Source organism: Astatotilapia calliptera, chromosome 3 (assembly GCF_964374335.1).
Source record: "Astatotilapia calliptera chromosome 3, fAstCal68.1, whole genome shotgun sequence".
NCBI classification, from domain to species: domain Eukaryota; kingdom Metazoa; phylum Chordata; class Actinopteri; order Cichliformes; family Cichlidae; genus Astatotilapia; species Astatotilapia calliptera.
Window position 1 is genome coordinate 80,738,373 of NC_137424.1, and position 20,347 is coordinate 80,758,719.

At 40.2% G+C, this 20,347-nt stretch overlaps 3 protein-coding genes across 8 annotated transcripts in view; 1 reads left to right on the forward strand and 2 right to left on the reverse strand.

The window, feature by feature from the left end:
• Positions 1 to 2,709: 2,709 nt before the first annotated feature.
• The window catches only part of LOC113019589 (protein NLRC3-like), a 31,483-nt gene continuing 13,845 nt past the window's right edge, over positions 2,710 to 20,347 (reverse strand). Inside the window, exons 9-11 of the mRNA XM_080299399.1 lie at positions 8,123 to 8,296; positions 6,210 to 6,256; positions 2,710 to 4,788 (exon numbers count right to left, since the gene is read on the reverse strand). Coding sequence (XP_080155525.1) covers positions 4,253 to 4,788; positions 6,210 to 6,256; positions 8,123 to 8,296 — 757 coding nt within the window. The 3' untranslated portion in view covers positions 2,710 to 4,252. The remainder of the gene's footprint in view (positions 4,789 to 6,209; positions 6,257 to 8,122; positions 8,297 to 20,347) is intronic.
• Positions 12,994 to 16,135, forward strand: LOC113028482 (uncharacterized). 6 transcript variants are annotated; one of them, XR_013906700.1, is made up of 6 exons: positions 13,002 to 13,394; positions 13,518 to 13,618; positions 14,007 to 14,127; positions 14,375 to 14,473; positions 15,170 to 15,353; positions 15,618 to 16,135. XR_013906700.1 is itself a non-coding variant. In XM_080299439.1 (4 exons), exons 1-4 carry the CDS (start codon positions 13,017 to 13,019, stop codon positions 15,930 to 15,932), a joined length of 978 nt encoding a protein of 325 aa, XP_080155565.1. In that variant the 5' UTR covers positions 12,994 to 13,016; the 3' UTR covers positions 15,933 to 16,135. The 6 variants fall into 6 exon arrangements, 1 of the variants encoding a protein (XP_080155565.1); XR_013906699.1 differs by having other exon boundaries at positions 13,007 to 13,618; XR_013906698.1 differs by lacking the exon at positions 13,518 to 13,618 and having other exon boundaries at positions 13,009 to 13,394.
• On the reverse strand, positions 16,130 to 18,634 carry LOC145425931 (uncharacterized). Its single transcript, XM_080299425.1, has 3 exons — positions 18,365 to 18,634; positions 17,974 to 18,255; positions 16,130 to 17,481 (listed from the first exon to the last, which is right to left on the reverse strand). The coding sequence occupies exons 1-3, from the start codon at positions 18,579 to 18,581 to the stop codon at positions 16,451 to 16,453; spliced, it is 1,530 nt and encodes a 509-aa protein (XP_080155551.1). The 5' UTR covers positions 18,582 to 18,634; the 3' UTR covers positions 16,130 to 16,450.

A 20,347-nucleotide genomic window follows, 5' to 3' on the forward strand; every position in this document is an offset into this window, starting at 1 on the left:
TACACACATCTGGATTCAATTAGTCACTTCCGGAATACTTCCGGTAGGGTCAAAAGGTCAAGGCTAGGGTCATCAATCAAAATCGCATTATTCAGTGACACAAGCTGTACACCATTTTTTTCTGCTGCTTCCTTGGTCTTTATTCTTGCCATCACTTCCATTTCCCTGCACTGTCAAACTCAATAATACTTCAAATCACTTCCACGGTCCAATCATTTTCTCAGCTGCCTTCTTTGAAGCATGCCTCTATCTTCAACTACAGCACCATCAGCATCCAGACTCTGTGGGAGTCTAACCGTCAAATAGCTTCATGAATATCTGTATCCCAATAAATCAGGTTTCGTTTTTCCACACCATCTCTCCTTATGGGATTATTTCAATCAGTATAGAAAAATATTCACAAGTGGGAAACAGTAAGATGATCATTACATTTTAATTACAAACACACATTTACTGACAAAAAAGTAAGTTGTAAATCAATGATGATATGCATTGAGTTACAACCAATTTTGTTGTCTTAACAAAGACAACGAAAGCCTTAAACTGAAAAGAAGGTATCTGATTAATATCTGAAGCATTAAGTTAAATCATTTAACACCAAGTATTACAGACACAAATCAAGTTTGTGACATGTCATTGAGGACATCAGCATATTTGAAAATGCTTCAAAACTCAGGCTTGTGAATGATTCCAACAGCTTCATGCATCTGTTAAACTTAGCTGAAAAACAAAACATTGAACAGTTTTTTACAGAAACACAATAGTAGAAGCTGCAGTAGTTAAAGACAAGCATGTTAGCAATGTAATGGTGCATTATATAGGAAAGCCAAGAGCCACAGGAAAGATGATCCCCTAACTTCCCAAACTGTAGGATGGATTTTGCCTCCATGGGGACAGCTCTGATTATGCTGCACAAGCTCCGCCCTCAGACTTGTCTCAGTGTGTGGCTCATGTTTCATTTGTCAAGCTTTAATAAACTGTAGGAGGAATAAGTGTGCTCCCTTATGGAGCGCCACTTACGGTCCATTTATTGTTCTGACACAAACAGAGTAAATGTAAGGGGACAGCCACCGCATTTTAACAGCTGGACTTAGCCCAAAATCAGCTGTTAAAAGAAATCTATGAAAACGCTTGTTGCACAGTCGAGCTGGTGTAACAGAAAAAGAAGCAGGGGGTTTAGCAGGCAGAGGTTTGCAAATAAGAATCACGGAATTGAAACAAAGAGCTTGATTAGTGTGAAAGTGAGCTGTAGCCCCATCAGAGCTGTGATAAAGAAGGAGTTTCTCCATCAGGAGCTAATGTCTGAACAACAATTATTCATGATTGATTCTTTATTAGTGTTTCTGTATACAAGATTAGTGTCCAACATAAAGGCTGACGCTGGACTCTCACACCACACCAATGCTGCCGTTACACTGTCAACACACCACTTCACCATAATTGACATCAGGACAGACTTTCAGAGGTTCACTGCCAACATTACAGCATGTAAACATAAAATACAAGGAATGCAATATTTGTGTAACATATGAACACAACACTGTGAGAAAGCAACCAGGTTTAAAAATTATTGAGCCAATATTTTCAGCTTATATGGCTGTGTGATGTAGCATAACTTAAGCAGCAAGGAAGGTGATAAGTAAATAGTAGTGATGGTCCGCTTGAAGCTGAAGCTCCGGTGCGTGTGTCACAAAAATCAACACACTGCTTCAGAAGCACTGTGTCGAAGCTTGATTCGTTTGGCCAGAGTCACATGATCAGTGACGTCCGAAGCTTCATTTAGAACCTAACTGCTTCGGTGTCTGATTCAATGGTTTATAAGGAAGTGAATCATTCGCGGGATTTGTGGTGTTTTGATGGTGACAGATAGCGAACCACTGATATTTCTACTGAGAGATTTGGAGCCAGCGAGGAATAGAGGAGGCTCTGTTGTGTGGGAGTATTTTGAGTTGATTTTTGTCAATTGGGTGGGTTTTCCAGCTTTGTGTTCTGGCCGTTTGCTTTTGTTTTGTGCGTGTTTATTATATCTGAAAACGGGAAAAAGGTAAAATGTCAAACATCTGCTTCCATAATATAAATATCATTAAATAACTTTAGAAAAACTTCCACTTGATTCTTTACATGTAATGTTGTAAAAATATATATTTTATTGTTTAATTAATCTGAAAATGTTAGTCTGCCAAATGTGCAGCAATTGAATTTCTTTATTCTCTTTAGCTGATAGTTTGTGGGGCCCAGGTTGACTGTATAACTGCATCTCTACCAGTTTCTCTGCACTCCAGCCTCTTCTGTTCCATGTGAAGGGATTTTCCTTAAGGCAGGTTAAATGATGTCCACGAAAAGGAACAGGTTCGGCCATCGCACACTAGAACAAATTCTTTTTTTAAATAAAAATGAAAAAGGGTTACCGTCAATGCATCATGTTTTTAATTTGCAAGTTCATAAGCATTTTCCTTTTCCATTTCACAATCAATTCTACCCCCAAGTCAAAAATATGTCTGGGAAAATTTCCCTAATATATTATTTATAAATATACCCGTCTAGCAGTTAATTGCATAAGTGCATGGAGGCAGGACCTCAGAGCAGTAACATACTCCATAATGTGTTGTACATTATTATATGTATATATTATATGTAACATGGTATTTTTCAATTATTGTATTTACCAACATCAAGAAGTCACAAGCAAAGGAAGACCACACCATGGTGCATGTTTAAACAAGGAGAGTTTACTGGTCAAAACTATTTATTAAACAAATAAAACACATTTTTTTAACCACCACAAAATACACGTTCAAAGCAACACAACAGCGGCCCAATATCAGACAGAACTCCACTGTGTAGAGTGGGCAATCATAATGAAGTGGTTGGGTTTATTTTGTGGATTCAAGCTGCTCTTCCTATTCTTGGCCACCAGATGTCACCAGAGAGGACTGAGTTGAAAAGCTTCGAGTAATGAACCGTTTTTCAATACAAGCTTCAGAAAGCTTCATTTGGCCATCACTAGTAAATAGGATTAGCAGACGATTGAAGTTCTTTTAAGCATACTTTATTGCTGGCATCTCCATTTAACATAAAACAATCACACATGCAAAAATCCCACTGGCTTTATACAGGACTTTGCCCACACCTGACCTCGTTAGTCCCTACCATTGAAACAAATAGGTCAAACCAAATAATACAATTCTAAACAAAGAACAGGAATAAGGTCATGCATGAAACTGACAAACTCATTTACTCAACTAAATGGTAAAGTAAAACACTGCATGTTTGTTTGTTAGCTTAATCGACACAAGAGCACTTCCAATTAAGTGTGTTCACACTATTTTAACACTAATAAACTCAAAAGGCTACTTTAAAGAAAACAAACAATACTATACAAAATGAAAAACCCTCCATTTGGTTACACCCAGTGATGCAATCATTGACCTCATGACCCTATATAAACAGGAAGTAGTGGGCGGCCCTTCCCCTACACCTGTCTCACATATAGGACCTGAGTGCACAACATGGCCACCATGGTAAGTATAACCAAAGCAACATAAAGAAACATAATTTACCAGACATGTGTCTGTAAACAGAAGAGAATTCAGATGATCTGATGGTTAGTAGTGTTTGCTTTAAAACACATGCATGGATGTAAAGAATGTAACTACTGCTACCACAAACAAAACCCGGGATATTGTGTGTTAAGAGAAGTTACACCAGCAATGTCTAAATCAAAGCATTATGGCTGACTGTAAAATAACAGAACACAAAATAACAATATATGCAAGTGACAAATGTCAAATTAATTCTGTCCTAGCCACTTTGTCACAGGCTGAAACATTTTCAAATGATAAGCTTCCAACAATGAGTGAAACAGTAAGAGCATGTGGAGAGTTTGGAAACATCCCATTAAGAAAAAGAAATCAAACATTTGGATTCATTTTAATGAGCTCAGATTTGTTGAAAATGCAGAGGAGCTGGTTGTGAACTGAGCTTCAGAGAAACACATACTGATATTCACTGTGAAGCTTTGAGTGGAACAAGACACAAAAACAACATGTGGATCCTGTAATAATGGGAGCTTCCATCTTTAAAGGACTGAAGAGGAAGAAGTTTACAAGGAATCATTTAGAACAGTTTAAAACATTAAAATCAGTTAAAAACTGGTTGAATCCATGAGTGAAAGAGTCAGACATGTACAGACTGAACTGATCTCTTCAACAGTCAGTGTTTCTCTAACAGGAGGACACTCTTTACACTCAACTCAGCACAGACTCACTGAAGAATCAGGATTAACCCAAAATCCAGGATAAAGAGTTTGAGTGAATGTGGTGTTGAAGGTGTGGAGGTGGATCAGAGTGTCAGAGGAGACTCTGTAGAAGGACAGAGTGCCAGCAGGACAGTCCACATACACTGCTACTCTGTTAGAGGCAGAGGAGGAGGAGGAAGAGGAGGAGATGGATGTTTTTATCTTATTGTGCCTGACAGACTGAGGACCATCATCAGAGCAGCTCAGACTCCAGGACAGATCATTGAGTCCAAACACACAGTCATTACTGCTTCCTTCCCTTCTGATTCTTCTGTAACTCACTGATATATCAACGTTTTCTCTCCACTCGACCTCCCAGTAACAGCGACCAGTCAGACCATCTCTACACAGCAGCTGCCACTTGACATCAAATCTGTCTGGATGATCAGGATATGACTGAACCTCCTCCACATGTGTCACCTTCCTGTTGTTGTCAGACAGTTGGAGCCTTTTGTTTACTGTGTTTGTGTCAATTGTGAGTTGACAGGAATCTGACGGAGAGAACAAACACAATCAAGCTGCAGATCCATCATCTGTTCATTGATTGTGTTGAGATTTAAATATATATTTTAAGGCTTATTTGCTGATTATATTGTTTTATGTATAAAAAAAGGGCCAGCTTTGAGACAACTGGCCTTTGGGGGCTGTGCAGGGGTCTCTCTTCCGGAAGATGATTGAATAAAACAGAAATATAAATGTTTTGACCACTATGACTCAGGTTTTCTCTGTTCTATCGTGTCTAGGGATGGGTATTGATAAGATTTTAACGATTCCGATTCCATTTTCGATTCTGTTTAACGATTCGATTCTTTATCGATTCTCTTATCGATTCTTTTTTTTTTTTTTTTTTAAAAAGGAGAACACTAAGGTCGATTAGCTTAGAACTTTGTTTTATATCTTCTCTTTGAACAAGATAGAAATTTAGGAGTAACATGGCCTTACAAACCCAACAGTGAGATCTTAAGAGATCCAGCCTACGGCTCTTCAATGGGGTGTCACAGGGTCCCCAGGAAAAAAAATTGTAAATGTAAAATAATAAAATAAATATTCTTCTGTAGCAATAACAAAGTATAACATAAATTGTTCTGTGGCAATTACACAAGAATATCCAGTAATGCCCCTGCCTACAATTAAACACATTCACTTACCAAAAATCGGGGGCATCTGCTGTGGCAAATGGGTTCAAGCCTTTGACCACAAACTTAGACACTGCTCGGTGACATTCGTCTATCCTGCCTGAAAGGAGACGCTACCGGTAGACTGCAGCAAGAACTGCCAGCATCTGAGCCAGACTCTGTCTCATCATGGTCACCTACATGTACAGTAATGGCAGGTTTTGTAATAAGGCAGATCGCGCTAACATAATATGCACTGTTAGTTGATTATTTACCTGCCGCATTAACGGGAGAGGACATGCAAACGTTACCGCTGCTGCTGGGTTGAGAGTCACGAGTCCGGAGCGGAATTAAAAATGCGTGTCATCGCGTGTTTTGTGAGCAAATGCTTTTGCATATTCGTAGTGTTTCCTCCCTTAAATGAAATATCTACTTTGCAAGTTGCCCTGTTGTCATCGGTTCTCATAAAGTATAATCAAACTTTTGAGCGTTTGAGCCGCTTAGGCGCCGTGTTTCCTGCCAGGTAAATGACGCACCGCAACGTGGTGACGTCATTCGGGGCGACTGGAATCGATAAGGGAATCGTTTGCAAAAATGGCAAACAATTCCAAGGAACTGAAACAGTGGGAACCGGTTCTCAACAAGAACCGGTTTTCGATACCCATCCCTAATCGTGTCTAATTGACACTTTGATGATGACTCCTGACATCAGAGATGTGTATGAGTGATGTGACAGTTTGAAGATGGCTGAATGTGTGCTGCTTTGTTTTCATGAATCACAATAAAAACACACTTACACTTCCTCAGACCTGGTCTCAACCATCGGACTCCAGCAGGCTCCACCCTGAAAGGAGGAGGGGGGTCAGAGCACCACAGTCAGCATGCACACATGGACATTACATGGCTCTCATACACATGAACATTCACAGTGTTCATCAAAGTGAAAGCTCGGAGGAATGAATTGTCTGTGGTGTCTGTTTTTGTTAACAACACTCTGTATCATCTGCCTGAAGAAAGAAATGCAAACAGTTTATCTCCATGATGTGAAAGGTCTATAGAGATGTGTTTGTCCCATTTCCTCATTCTGGACCTTTCCAGGTCCTGGATGGAGGAAAGACAGCACAGATGAGCCTCTCTAAAGACCTTATTGTCTGTTGCTTCATGACTGAGGCCAACAAGACAGTGACGGAAACAGGACAGGAGTGGATGATGGCCAATTTCTCCAGACTGCACAGGGTTATATCTTTGTATTAGTTCTGACACATTCATCAACACCATATCTCGAGTCATTGGAGAAAATATCTGAGTAGAAAAAGGTCAGATTTTTACTGTAAAAACCACAAACATGTTTAACCAATCATTTTCAGAACTTGAAATGCTCATAGAATTTGTGCATTTTAAAAAGTGATGCATACGTTTTGCAAACAACATGCAACTATTTCCCTAAAAATGCAGCCAAGGCCTCAGGTGGTTTTATATAAGCATTTCAAACTTCACTATGTCACAACCCGGCTCAAGGACGTGACAAGCAAGTGGGATAACACATACAGTCTTTTAAAGGCTGTAAGATATTTTTAATGAAAATAAGGTGAAGAAAGTTTAACACAATTTAAATGATATAGCAGCCATAACAAAAGCGCCGAATGAACACGATGGATGCCAGACAGAGAGAGATTCAATCAAGGTGGCTTTATATGCTGGGACTGGCCTTCTCAGGTGTGCTGCGTCTATAATTGGGTCAGCTCAACCTACCACTTACCTGAAAAAGACAGGCAACAAGAAAAGCAAAACACAAGGCCAGCCCACTGGCTGTCACAACTAGTAGAACTGACACACAAAACCAAAGAATGACTACACTACACACTAACTGTAGCACACACAACTGATACAACGTCCATTTCGTGGGCAGGAAAGGAAAATTCCTTTGTTATGTCATTATCAATTAAGTACAAAAAAGGCAGGGGTGGATTTGAGGTGTGGTGCTTGCATTTGGAAGAGTTTGCTGTAAACTAGGGGTGGGTGGTATAAACGGTAAACTGTAGAAACGATATAAATTTGGCGGTAGAGCTTTTGACTATACCGCTCTGCCTCGATAGCGTATGTTGATGGTGTCATCAAGCTGCGCCTGTTTTGGTTCAAAGCATCGCATCATCTGCAAATTATGCCAGGCCACAGTAATGGCAAAGCGACAAAGCAAGTTTTGGAATATGTGGAAAGCCAAAAACTGCGCTCCTTCCACTTCCCTACCATTGAGTCATTAATGTTACATACCCTAAAATGAAGGGATTATGTTAAGAAAATGCTTTAGTTTGTCACATTTTTATGCAAGCTTTTTGTTTAAACCAATGAATTAAAGCTGAAAGTCTGAACTTCAACTGCATCTGAGTTTTTTAATTTAAAGTTCACCGTGGTAACCCAAAATTGCAAACTGTTGTCTCTGTCCAAATATTTATGGACCTATTTGTAGGTCTACTTTTAATGAAACTCACAACATGACTTATCTGTTATCATGTTCCTGCAAACAGGCTCCTTGGAGACCCCCTACACAAATATCCATGTACTATCCAGCTAGACTAGTGTGTCTGTCCCTGAAAATATTCCTGCATGTGTGATTGTTCATGTCTCATCTGCAGGAAACAAACAGGAAGTGAGTGAAGGACACAGGAAATGTTTCCAGCACTTTCTCCTCTATCAGACATTCTCTCCATACCTGAGAGTGTCCAGTCTCCAGCCTGGATCCTTCAGTCCAGCCGACAGAAGCTCAATTCCTGAGTCCCCTGGATGATTGTAGCTCAGGTCCAGCTCTCTCAGATGGGAGGGGTTGGAGCTCAGAGCTGAGGCCAGAGAAGTACAGCCTTCCTCTGTGATCAGACAGCCTGACAGACTGCAGACACACAAAACAACAATCCATCTGTCAACAATCATTTTCTGTTTGTCACATATAATAACATCTGTCCATTTACATGCATTAAATTTAACTTTATTTATAAGTGACAATTCCCAAAAGACAACAGCAGTCATCTCAAGCTGTTTAACAGTGTAAGGTAACAGCAATATACTACAATATTAGAGAGAAAGCCCCAACTATCAGACTATCTACTTTGAGCAGTACTTGGTGATGGTGGGAAGGAAGAACTCCCTTTGACACAAAGATCCTCCCTGTGAATACAGGCTCCAGGAGGAGCATCTACCATGACTGGTTGCAGGGTGAGGGGAAAGAGAAGAGATGAGCTCAGAGAGACAAGAACAAAATACAAACTAGGGAGAGAGGAGACAAAAGTTAAGGACATGCAGTAGTGACATATAAAAGCATCAGGAGTGAAAAGAGGGGAGTGGAGAAGAAAGCAGAGCATCATGGGAAGTCCACCAACAGCCTTAGCCGATAGCAGAATAACTAAGGGATGGTTCAGGGTCACCTGATCCAGCTCGAACTATAAGCTTTATCAAAAAGGAAAGCTTGAAGCTGATCTTCAAAGTAGAGAGGGTGTCTGTCTCCTGAACTCAAACTGGGAGCTGCTTCCACACCAAGTCCAACATAGCCAGGCTGAGTCGTTATATTAGTCCAAAGTAAAGTCAGAAAGTCATTATTTGTGTCACATTTTAGTGGAAATGTAGAAAAACTATCCAAAAGTTATTTCTAAATCTGATATTAAACAGTTTAAATGGTGAAAAAAAACTGTAAAGAAAAGAGAAAGTCAATTAAAAAAAGAGAGTCGATAAAAGGCTCTTTAGAGGGTCACCAGTTTAAAACTCAGACTTTTAAACTGGTGATTCTCCTTCTCTGCTCCATTTCGTCTCTAGACTTCCTGTTCCTATGAGGGATTTGATTAGCTGAACATCCTTCTGGCCTTTCTTTAGTTCTTTGGGTGCTAATCAAAGGAGAAAACACACGGGTCATGTGACGTGACATAAGGAGCGCTCTGATTAGTTGGGATTCACAAACTATGGTGCTGTTTGCAAGCTTAGCTTTGCAGTGCCAAGAAGATCTCTTAAATAGGGATGAGACACTCAACACTGACGTTTCCACAGTTTGGAGCTTCTAAAGTGCAGATGTTTGGAAACGCTGCGCCGTGGTTCAAACAGTCAGATCACGTGATTCCGGCTGCCACAGGTAGCATACCTGCTGCTTTCAGGCATTGCCAGGCTCAGGAATTCCAATTTTTGATTGGCTGGTCTTTTGGACTTTTTGGGCCTTGTAATGACTGAATGAATGCTTTTCATTCAGAGAAAGAGAGCCACACACTGTCTGTAACATCATTAGAATATCTCAGTAAAAACACCACCTCTCCTTCAAGGACTAAATCAAACAGGCACCAGTTTTCAGCTCTGTCTGCGCTCTACTTCTTTCTACTTTCTTCTTTTCTACTTTCAACAGAAAATATGATTTACTGCAATCAGGGGTATCATCCTCACTGTCAGCAGTTACTCACACACTGTGTGTAGAAATAAAGAAAATATTGATACTAAGTAAAGTAAGTAAAGTAAAATTTTATTTATATAGCACCTTTCAAGATAAAATCACAAAGTGCTTTACAGAGGCAGAAAACAGACATTAAAATCTAAAACAAAACAAAATCAACCAAAAGCGAGTTTAAACAGATAGAAAAAAAAGCAGTTAAAAACCTGAGTCCACAGATCTCAAACTTAGAGGGAGCGAGTTCCAGAGTCTGGGAGCCACTGATACAAACGCTCTGTCACCTTTTGTTTTTAACGTTGTATGCGGGACAGCCAGCAACCCCTGGTCACAAGACCTCAGGGACCTGCTGGGGTCATAAGGAAGAAGAAGATCACTTAAGTAAGTTGGAGCTACACCGTGCAGGGCCCTATAAGTCATGATTATGATCTTAAATTGGACTCTGAACTTGACAGGGAGCCAATGCAGCTGAATCAGCAGGGGAGTGGCATGGGAGTGTTTGTGATGCTTTGTCAGAAGCCTGGCAGCAGCATTCTGAACACCCTGCAGTTGTTCCAGGGAGGCATTACTTAAGCAAGTAAACAAGGAATTACAATAATCTAAGCGAGATGAAACAAAAGCATGAATAATCATTTTCAATTCGGAACGTGACACAATGGGAGTCAGCTTAGCGATATTTCTTAAATGGTAAAAACAAGAGCAAACTAAAGATTTAACGTGTGTGTCCAGCGTCAGAGCTGGATCAAATGTAACACCAAGGTTCCTAATGGATGATTTAATATAAGAAGCAAGAGGGCCTAGATTTTTAACCACGAGGGGAACAAATTTCTCAGGAGCAAAGACAATGACTTCCGTTTTACTAGCATTTAGTTGAAGGTAATTACCAGCCAGCCAATCTCTAACGGAATCTAAGCAGGACTGCAGGATTTAGAGCTTAGAAACATCAGGTGGCCTAAAAGAGATATATAGCTGAATATCATCTGCATAACAATGATATGAAATATCAGAGAAACAGCTGAGAAGTTTCAGAAGAGGGAGTAAATACAACAAAAACAATAATGGTCCCAAGACAGAGCCCTGAGGCACCCCATAGGCAAGAGAGCTGACGGAGGATCTGAACTTAGAGGTAGCCACAGAGAAAGATCGATTTGACAAATAGGATTTAAACCATTCCAATGCGGTACCCAATACGCCCACCCAGTGGTTTAATCTATCTAACAAAATAAGATGATCAACAGTGTCAAAAGCAGAGGTCAGATCCAGCAACATCAAAACAGTGCACTCTCCAGCATCATAATTCATCAAAATATCATTAAACACTCTAAGAAGTGCAGTTTCGGTAGAGTGAGCCTTACGAAAGCCAGATTGAAGTTTATCAAGAAAGTTGTGCTCATCTAGAAAATCCGTGAGTTGCTTGGCCACAACCTTTTCTAAAATTTTGGCAATAAAAGGCAATTTTGAGATGGGTCTGTAACTGGAAAGCAAAGAAGGATCTAGTTTAGGTTTTTCAAAAGTGGGTGAATGACAGCACTTTTACAGTAAACAGGGACCTGACCAGAGAGCAGAGATGCATTAATAATTTTAAGAACACTAGGACCAATAGACTCAAAAATTTTTTTAAGTAAAGACCCGGATAAAATATCAAGGGGGCAAGAGGATGATCTCATTGAAGTGACCAGCTTCAACAACTCAGGTAAAGACACTGGTGAAAATCTTTCAAATCTGACAGGCTTAAGTAAAATCGGAACAGGCAAATGGTACATGGAGGGAGAGATTTTGCTCCTTACATTGCTAACCTTTTCAACAAAGAAGGAAAGAAATTTTTCACAGTCTTCATTCGAAGAAATGGGGACAGCAGCAGAAGCTGGAGCAACAATATCCCTAATAGTGTCAAATAAAACCTTAGGGTTACCTCTTCTCCTAGAGACTAGGTTTGAAAAATAAGCAGCCCTTGCATCACGAATTGAAGCGTTAAAAGAAACTAAAAGGTCTTTTAAATGAAAGAGATGAACCGGTAAACAAGTCTTTCTTCACAAACGCTCAGCTTTACGACAGACACGCTTTAAACAGTGAATGCTGTCGTTTATCCAGGGCGAGGGTTTTGTAACAGGGGCTAGTCTAGTTTTAATAATGCAAATATTATCGATAATAGAAAGACATTAATTATTAAAAAGATTTGTTAATAAATCAACATCATTAGAAGCAGGCAGAACCAAATTAAAAACGTCAGAAAATCACCTCTCTCCTTAACTAAACACAACTCCCCCTCTTCTCCCATCGCTTCACCTGCAGGCAGTGACAAGATGGACACGGCAAATCTCTGTTAACAAGTTTCCGCGCATTGCCCCGTGCGTGTGGCTGGACGGCGTCAACATGTTAACGAGCTAACCATGCCAATGCCGTGCAGCCTCAAATCCTTTCATTCTCTCAAAAGTTGACAGCGCGCCTTATGCATGAATTCTGGTTGTGCTTGATGACTGCGAAACGATTTTATGTGGAACAATGCGCTCAGCAATCTGTCAAAAAAAATTTAATACGACTTTGGTAAGCTACAGAGCTGCACCGCTTGATGGCTTGTCGGAGCATTACGGCTACCGAGGCGCCTCGAGTAGTAATACGTACTGTGCTTCAACGTAATATTACAGTATTGTGTGTGTTTAAGGACCATAAATGGCACCTGTTAAGAGACATGGTTACGAAGCGGATTTCAAACTCCAGGCTGTCAGTCACGCAGTTAAAGTCAGGAACAGAGCAGCTGTGAAATCTGTATCTTTGTTATTATGTTCAGCGTTTCTTAGTTTACATTTTGAATTGTGAGCTTTTTGTTATGCACAAAAACAATGTTTTCTTTTATTTATGGAGCATTATTGTTTAATAAATGCTTAGTTTATTTTTGAGTAGTTTTTTTCATGTACATCTATGCTGTATGTTAATAAAAGTGCCTGTGTGACATCTGGGACACAGCTTTGAATAAGAACTCTTTTTGTTCCTACTTTATGGCTTTAAAAAAAAAAAATATCGAGACATATCTTATATCGCCATCCAGCTAAAAAAATATCGAGATATGAATTTTGGGTCATATCGCCCATCCCTAGTTCAGAAGATATTCAGCAGAGGACGACTTAAAGATATGCGTGAAATTGACGCTTATGATTGGTCAGAATACTTGGGTTGCAGTCACGTGGTTCTGATGACGTGCGGAGGCAGCGCGATTTTTGAGTGGAGGGCGGAAGTAAACATGGAGGACACTGTGGAGAGTCAGGAGAGCAGCTATTGTGCAACTTTAGACCCCGTTTCTCGGGAGAGATATAAACAGATAGTTAAAAAATATATCGGACGTGATCCGTATTCTTTGAAAATGTCCGAATACACCACAGAAGTAAAGGATTTGCCTACTATCGACGCTGTGGATATCACCAACTACTTGGTCCTCCAGACTTCTTACTACACTAGGGAGCAAATGAAAGCTTTCAAGAGTCTGGAGGCGTACAATTTTTTTGTCAGCGGGTGGGTCCACAACCTTGGAACAAAACGTCTCCGTGATGGATACAGTTTGGTGTTTGCAAGGGTGAGTGTTTGTTCTTATATTGCTTTATCTTAAACACGCTAACAGTTAGCGTTAGCGGCTTTAACGTCAACAAACATGCCAAATCCTTAGGACTTCGTTAGAGTGACAGTTGTTTGTTTCAAGGTAAACCATTCTCAGAGGTCTAACGAGACACCTCTGAAGACTTGGGTAATTGCAAAGGAGGATGGAGAAGTGATTGCAGCCCATTGCAATTGTATGGCAGGGTTAGTAGCCTAATTAAGTAGGATGTTATTGCAATGAGCACACACACATATACGCATAGGGCACTGCTAGCATTTTGCAGGTGTACTTCAGTAGTAGTGGGGAGAGAGTGTTTTCTTTTAGCTAAGAATTCATCAGCTAAGAATTTGTGTGATTGCCTTAGATCCCTCATGACACTCAGATGCATTTTTCAGATAGAGGGTAGAACTATTCAGTCATGTCATCACCTAGATAATGATTTCTCTATAGGCTGTTGAGAAAGAGTTAATGAATAAACATGTTACTTCAAATAAAGTGCCATTGCACATTAGTATTAGTAAGCTATGCATCATCAAAATGTACTGTAAATATTGCATTTCATGTTAAAAAGATTATGTGCTCTATTTCCAGACTATCAGAATCATGCTCGCACGTTGGAGCTGTTCTTTTTGCAGTTGAAGCTGGGGTGAAAATGAGAGCGACATGCACATCAGAGCAGTGCAAGTGGCTGATGCCATCTCATGTTAAAAAGGTAAGCCAAAAAGCAAAATGTAGGATAAAGAATGTTATATTGGGACTTCATGTGACAGTAGGATAAAATATCTTCCCCTATACTGCTACCTTGTCGTGGTGGGGAAGCTTGAGTGCCTCAATGACCCTGTAGGCTATACCGGCGGGGGCTTCAAGCTCCTGGTAGATCTAATCAAGCCGGGCATATATAGCGTTTTGGAAAAGAGCTTTTTAAATTTTAATGATCTTCTTTGGCTTAATTTTTCCAGATTCCTGCTTGCCCAGTAACTCTGATTGACTTCTCTTCAGCAAAGTCAAAAAAACGAAAGCTTGAGTGTTCCATTGATGGCTGCACAAGTACACAAAAGGTTGGGAAATCACTTCCATGCCCAAGAGTGCAGAGAGATTCAGAGACATACTGTAGGTTTTTTGAGAGTTTAAGCAAAAACTGTCCAAGGAGTGCAGCACTGATGTCTAGGGAACCTTACCACAAAGAATGTCCCCCAGTCTAGCATGCTTCCTAAAACTGTGCCTGAGTACAGAACACCAGAGACACTGCAGCTCCCCCCCAAAGACCTTGAAGAGCTATGCCTGGACTTCCAGCTTGAAGAGCTCACCCTGTCCCAAGTCCAGGCTGTAGAGAGGGCGACTCGAAGTCAGAGTGCAAGCAGTATTTGGTTTAGGCAAAGAGCTGGACGCGTAACTGCCTCTAAGCTGAAACAAGTTCTTAAGACCAACCCCCAGCAACCATCAAAGAGCTTGATCAAGGCCATATGCTATCCAGAGGCATATAGGTTCACCACAGCTGCTACAAGGTATTTAGGGTTTGATGTAGGGTAAGGCAGAGTTAAGATTTGGGGTATGAAACTGTCCATAACTGTAACTAAAAAAGTGTTATGAAGATGGAGGTTAGTTATAGGCTTATACGGCTAGGGTTATACAGGGTAAGAACTAAGTATAGTTTAGGGTAATGGCATATTGTATAATACATCACTTTACTGTTTTACACATCCAATACTAAGTAATAATTTCCTTTTCATGTTTGGCATGTGTACTGTTTATAGTTATGGATGCAAACATGAAGCACAAGCCAGAGGAGCATATGAGAAGCTTATGAGCCAGGAGCATGCAGGCTTCTCATGTATGGACAGCGGTCTCTGGCTGAACCCCAAGTGGCCATACATGGGGTCCACCCCTGATGGGATAGTCACTTGTGACTGTCATGGAACTGGCATCTGCGAGATTAAGGTATTGACTCTGTTGTAGTCAAGGCCATAGGTGTGACATCTTTCCATAAGAATCAGTGAACTGAGTAAAAATGCAGGAAATACCTTTTCTAATTTCTAATCTATTGTTCAATTAAGATAAGATGAGGCTTTATTGTCTGTCTCAAATAGACATTTGTTTTGGGCAATGAGAGATTATGATAACACAGACCACACCCATCATCTTTGCTTCTTCACTGTTTCATCAGATAAATCTTGATTGTTGTTCTCATCACTGTGATTTTAGTGCCCACACTCTCAGAGAGATGCGGTCAACCTGCGCATGCGTGCTGGGGAGAAGGGCTTCTGCCTCATCAGTGACGGGGATAATGTCACACTGGACCCAACTCATGACTACTATTACCAAATTCAGGCACAGCTTCACATTGCAAATGCAGAGTACTGTGACTTTGTTGTGTGGAACCGCAATGACATATTTGTTGAAAGGATTTTGCCTGACCTTGAGTTTTGGGATGATGCGATTCCTAAAGTTGAGTGTTTTTTTAGAAACAGTATACTCCCAGAAATACTGGGACAGCAAGTTACAAACATACATGTGTAATGTGATAAAAGGACGACAACATAATGACATTTTGAATATTGTTATGACCTGATGGTAGTCATTATGAGTTCTGGCTATTGTATTTGCTCTGACGTAGCATTAGAGCACAGATTGTCATTTAATTTTATTGTACATTTAATTGTGTCATTTAAGTGTTGTGTAACACTACACAATGATTAAATGCTATTGAGGCAGCATAATAATACATTGGTGGTTTATTTACAAGATTAGACTTTTAAACAAATAAACAAAATAGATTGCAATCCATCTCACAGTATAATACTGTACAAACTGCCAGCACAATATGACAGTTGGAGAAAAATATTTCATTTGAAAACATTTACAGACTAATCAGGAGTCAGGACTTAGGTACTACTATTACTCTACCCTGTTCTACTTATCACCAGAGCCAAGCAGCAGATACTGGACACTACTCTTCCTCTCCACCCCCGTCTGTGAGCCGTGACAGTGACAAGACATTTAATTTTTTTTAACTGATTGATTACCACCCACCCCCCTTACTCCAGTGGGACAACAGACTCGGAGAGATTTGATAAGGCACAACAAATTACCCCAATCTTGTCGATCAATGCATGTGTCTCACCTGGCTTTGTGGACATGTTCTCTATTGGCATAGCCCTGCTCTGCAGAATTTGATATTTCCTCCTGACTAAACCTATGACTCGCTCAACATGGATACGCAAATTGGCTATTTTCCTTGTCTCTGCCACTTCATAGGCTGACAGCTGTTTTCTCCCTTTAGTGAATGCCGGTGTCTGTAGTGAAGCACAGTAAAACCCCACATTATCGCCAATATTGAACCCACGATCTGCAAGGACAATATCTCCAGGTAACAAGTTCTTTAGGAGGCCACTCTCTATTGTGATCTGCTTATCGCTAATTCTCCCTCCCCAGGCAGAAGATATGTAAGTGACGTAGCCTTGGGGGGCAACACCAATCAAAAATTTTACAGTGTGATGGTGCTTGTAGTTGGACCAAGTTTGAGCTTGTGCAAGAAGATTAGATGGTCTCTCAATAAAGACTTCAAAGCAATCAACAATCACAGCCACTTTACATCCAAATGCCTGTCTGAAACTCAGTGGCATCGTAGCTTGAAGAACATGTCGCTCTGGCCACTCAATTAGGAACTCTAACCTTTTATGAAGTATGTCAATTACTTTATGCCAAACTCTAGAAGCAGTGGACAGAGAAATATTGAACCTGAAAGCTAAATCTTTCAGGGGCAGATTTAGTCTCAGCCTCAGCAAAACTAGTATGAATTGTTCAAATTTGGACAACAAAGACATAGGTCCCGAGGTGATATAGGGCTCGCACAGTTCAAAAATCTGAATTAAAACTAAGAAGTTGGGGAGCCCTGTGTAGAACTTTGTCTTGTCTTCATTTTTTTCAAAAGCCTCCTGGCTGAACTGTGTGTCCAGAGCCTTGCTCCGAAGATCAACCAGCTCTGCTGTGTTCTGTCTCAAAACATCCTCCATCTTCTCGATGTCATCCATCGTCAGCTCTGTCTGGCATCCAGCATCCGCACAGCCTGCAATATAACAGTGGGGGAGCATAATCAGCATAATAGAGGCAACCTCAATTTTTACTCATTTTCACTGTAGGAGTTTTTTAGTGGGCTATTAGAATCTGGTGTAATGTGTTTAATTCACTATGTTAATTTAATGTAATTATTTTTTTTAATCAACAAAAAAACATGTTGCGTCTAAACAAAAAATATATTTATATGTTTCTCACCACAGAAACCTTACATTACGGATATCTTTACTTATCTGTGAAAGGAGACTGTCTGGAATCTGGCAATATAAGAACCACAGCAGTGTACAAAAACCTGTGGTGTGTGCCTGACGGTAATAAGTGCCACTTTTTCTTTTTTTCTGAATAAAATGGTATGGATTTACTCTGTGATTAAAAAATCACAAACATGTAATATGTAACTTGGACCATAATCATTACAGATAATGGCATCTTTTTCTCTTTGACATGATTCTTGTTTGTTTTACATCTCAGCACAATATCTTACCTGGATAAGTGAATGTCTCATTCACACTGAAGTCTTCTGGTTGTGGATTCTCAGCTGGAAGCTGCAGTTCGGGGTTCTCCACTGTCACTAGGCTCAAATCCGGGCTCTCAGCCGTCTGTTGCATATCCAAAATCGCCTCTGCACATCGATGCTGTTCTGCCTTAAGCTTCATTCTTTTATCTCGTTTGAGAACTGATTCCGATCTGGGTTTTCGTTCGTAGCCGAGATTGACCGTCGGAGCCCAGTCCTCCGACTCTTCGTCATCCAAAGCACTTGGGCAGCCTATAGTCCCAATCAAGTCAATATTAGACTACTAACTTAAAAGCACTAAGTAAACGAGAATTTAACGACAACATAATGCTAATAAGTTCGTTTGCAAACATAACATTACCTCTGACGAAGTGGTCGCTGCAGACACGGGCATTGGCAGACTCTGCTCCTCCCGACTGTAAACGTAAATTTAAAATCCATTTTTTCCTACGTTTTTCGGTTAGAATTTTCCATTTTTCTCCTCTTCGTTGGGCTATTTTTGGTACCCTAAAATACCGTTTATCAGTTTCTCGGGTCGACCTACTGGAGCATCCGTAAACACAACAGGACAAAGGCATTTTGCGTACTGTCTGTCTGTGATTTTGCGCTGATCTTTTTCACTTCCGCCCTCCAGTCAAATTTCGCGCTTTACGTCGACGTCACGTCTACGTCAAATGAAACCCAGCTATTAGCATCTGAGAATGTGACAAATGCTTACTGTTTTAGAAAGAAAGAAAACACATACAGAGAGGGAAGTGATGGAAGTGAGGCAAAAGGTACATGTGTCACGCTGTAGGTCACGTCAGGTGGAAAAGAAAAGTAAATGGTATCTTATGTCTGTGAAGGTTCTCAGTCATCCAGGTCATCGTAGTCGTAGAGCATGGAAAGAAAAGTGTCTGGACCTCTTTAAGTTGCTTGAATACGTTTCACCTCTCATCCGAGAAGCTTCTTCAGTTCTGTCAGAAAGAAGCTTCACCTCTCATCCGAGAAGCTTACTCGGCTGCCGTATCGCCAGAGGGGTGATACAGCACCCTCACGTCTGTCAGTCTGCCCCAGGGCAGCTGTGGCTACAACTGTAGCTGCCTCTAACAGTGTGTGAATAGTGGAACACACCCATATGCGCTCAATGTCAGCACATTTACAACACCCTCACAGTGCACATAGACATATAGGTCACACACACTCAAGCTCATACACGCCTGCTAATATTAGTTAATATGCACACACATAGTCAGAATTATGAAGCGTTACACCACATATCTTTTTTCCTCTTTAAACAAGTGTCTAGATTCTCTTCACCCGTAAAACAAAATATCCAGCGTACATCATTAGCCATATACACACAAATATGGGCACACTAAGTTTTATAAATTGGTAAATGTAAATGAAGATGGCACCAGAGAAAAGAGGTTAAAGATATTTAAGCAGCTCAAAAAACTAAAGGCAGATGTTGTTTTATTACAAGAGACTCACAGATGTGTCACAAGTTTAAAAGAACTTAAAACACCTGAGTTTCATAATGTGTTTGCCTGTTTTAAATCTAGACAAAGGGGAGTAGAGTAAAATTGTTGATTTTATAGTATGCGATACAGTTATAGATCCAGAGTACAGATTCTTAAATATTAACCATCTATACTTAACAAAAAGTTATGTATTTTAAGTCTATATGGCCCAAATGTTGATGATCGCTCATTCTTTCACAGATTTTTTAGTGCATTCTCTGAACACCTAGACTGCTTTTTCTAGGAAGCGAACTCAACCTTGGACTGAATGAAGAAATGGACAGGCTAAACACAGCAGGAACTCAGCGCAATTGGCAGTCCACAAATATAATCAAACAGTATATAAGCGTCTTTGGTCTTTGCGATGTATGGCGCTCCCATCACCCCAACAGTAAGGAATATACTTTCTTCTCACATGGTTATCACTCCTACTCTCGTCTGGATTATTTTCTAGTCAGCAGCTCACTGTTAAGTAAAAATTCAGACACTAAACTTCACCCTATCGCTGTCAGCCATCATGCTCCTGTATCTTTAACACTAATACATAAGAAGAACACTAAGAAGAAGTAAAAGCTGGAGGTTTAATACATCAGTACTCAAACATAAAGACTTTATTAAATATTTTAAAAAAGAGTGGTCTTTATATTTAGACTATAGTGACACTCCTGGAACATCAGCATCTGTTCTATGGGAAGCAGGGAAAGCTGTGATGAGAGGTAAAATAATTTCTTTCTCATCACATAAAAAGAAAAAAGAAAACAAAAATATACAGGAACTAGAAAAAAAAACATCAAATCCTTAAAAAAAAGAAAGAAAACCCTACATGTCAGACCAAGATCAGG

Coding starts and splice junctions, on each gene's coding strand:
- LOC113028482 (XM_080299439.1), top strand. CDS start 13,017: ATGACGTGCGGAGGCAGCGCGATTTTTGAGTGGAGGGCGGAAGTAAAC. Junction 13,619..15,169: donor CATTGCAATTGTATGGCAGG/GTTAGTAGCCTA, acceptor TACTGTTTATAG/TTATGGATGCAAACATGAAG. Junction 15,354..15,617: donor CTGGCATCTGCGAGATTAAG/GTATTGACTCTG, acceptor CTGTGATTTTAG/TGCCCACACTCTCAGAGAGA.
- LOC145425931 (XM_080299425.1), bottom strand. CDS start 18,581: ATGCCTTTGTCCTGTTGTGTTTACGGATGCTCCAGTAGGTCGACCCGA. Junction 18,256..18,364: donor CAGCGACCACTTCGTCAGAG/GTAATGTTATGT, acceptor TTGGGACTATAG/GCTGCCCAAGTGCTTTGGAT. Junction 17,482..17,973: donor TGAGACATTCACTTATCCAG/GTAAGATATTGT, acceptor GTTATATTGCAG/GCTGTGCGGATGCTGGATGC.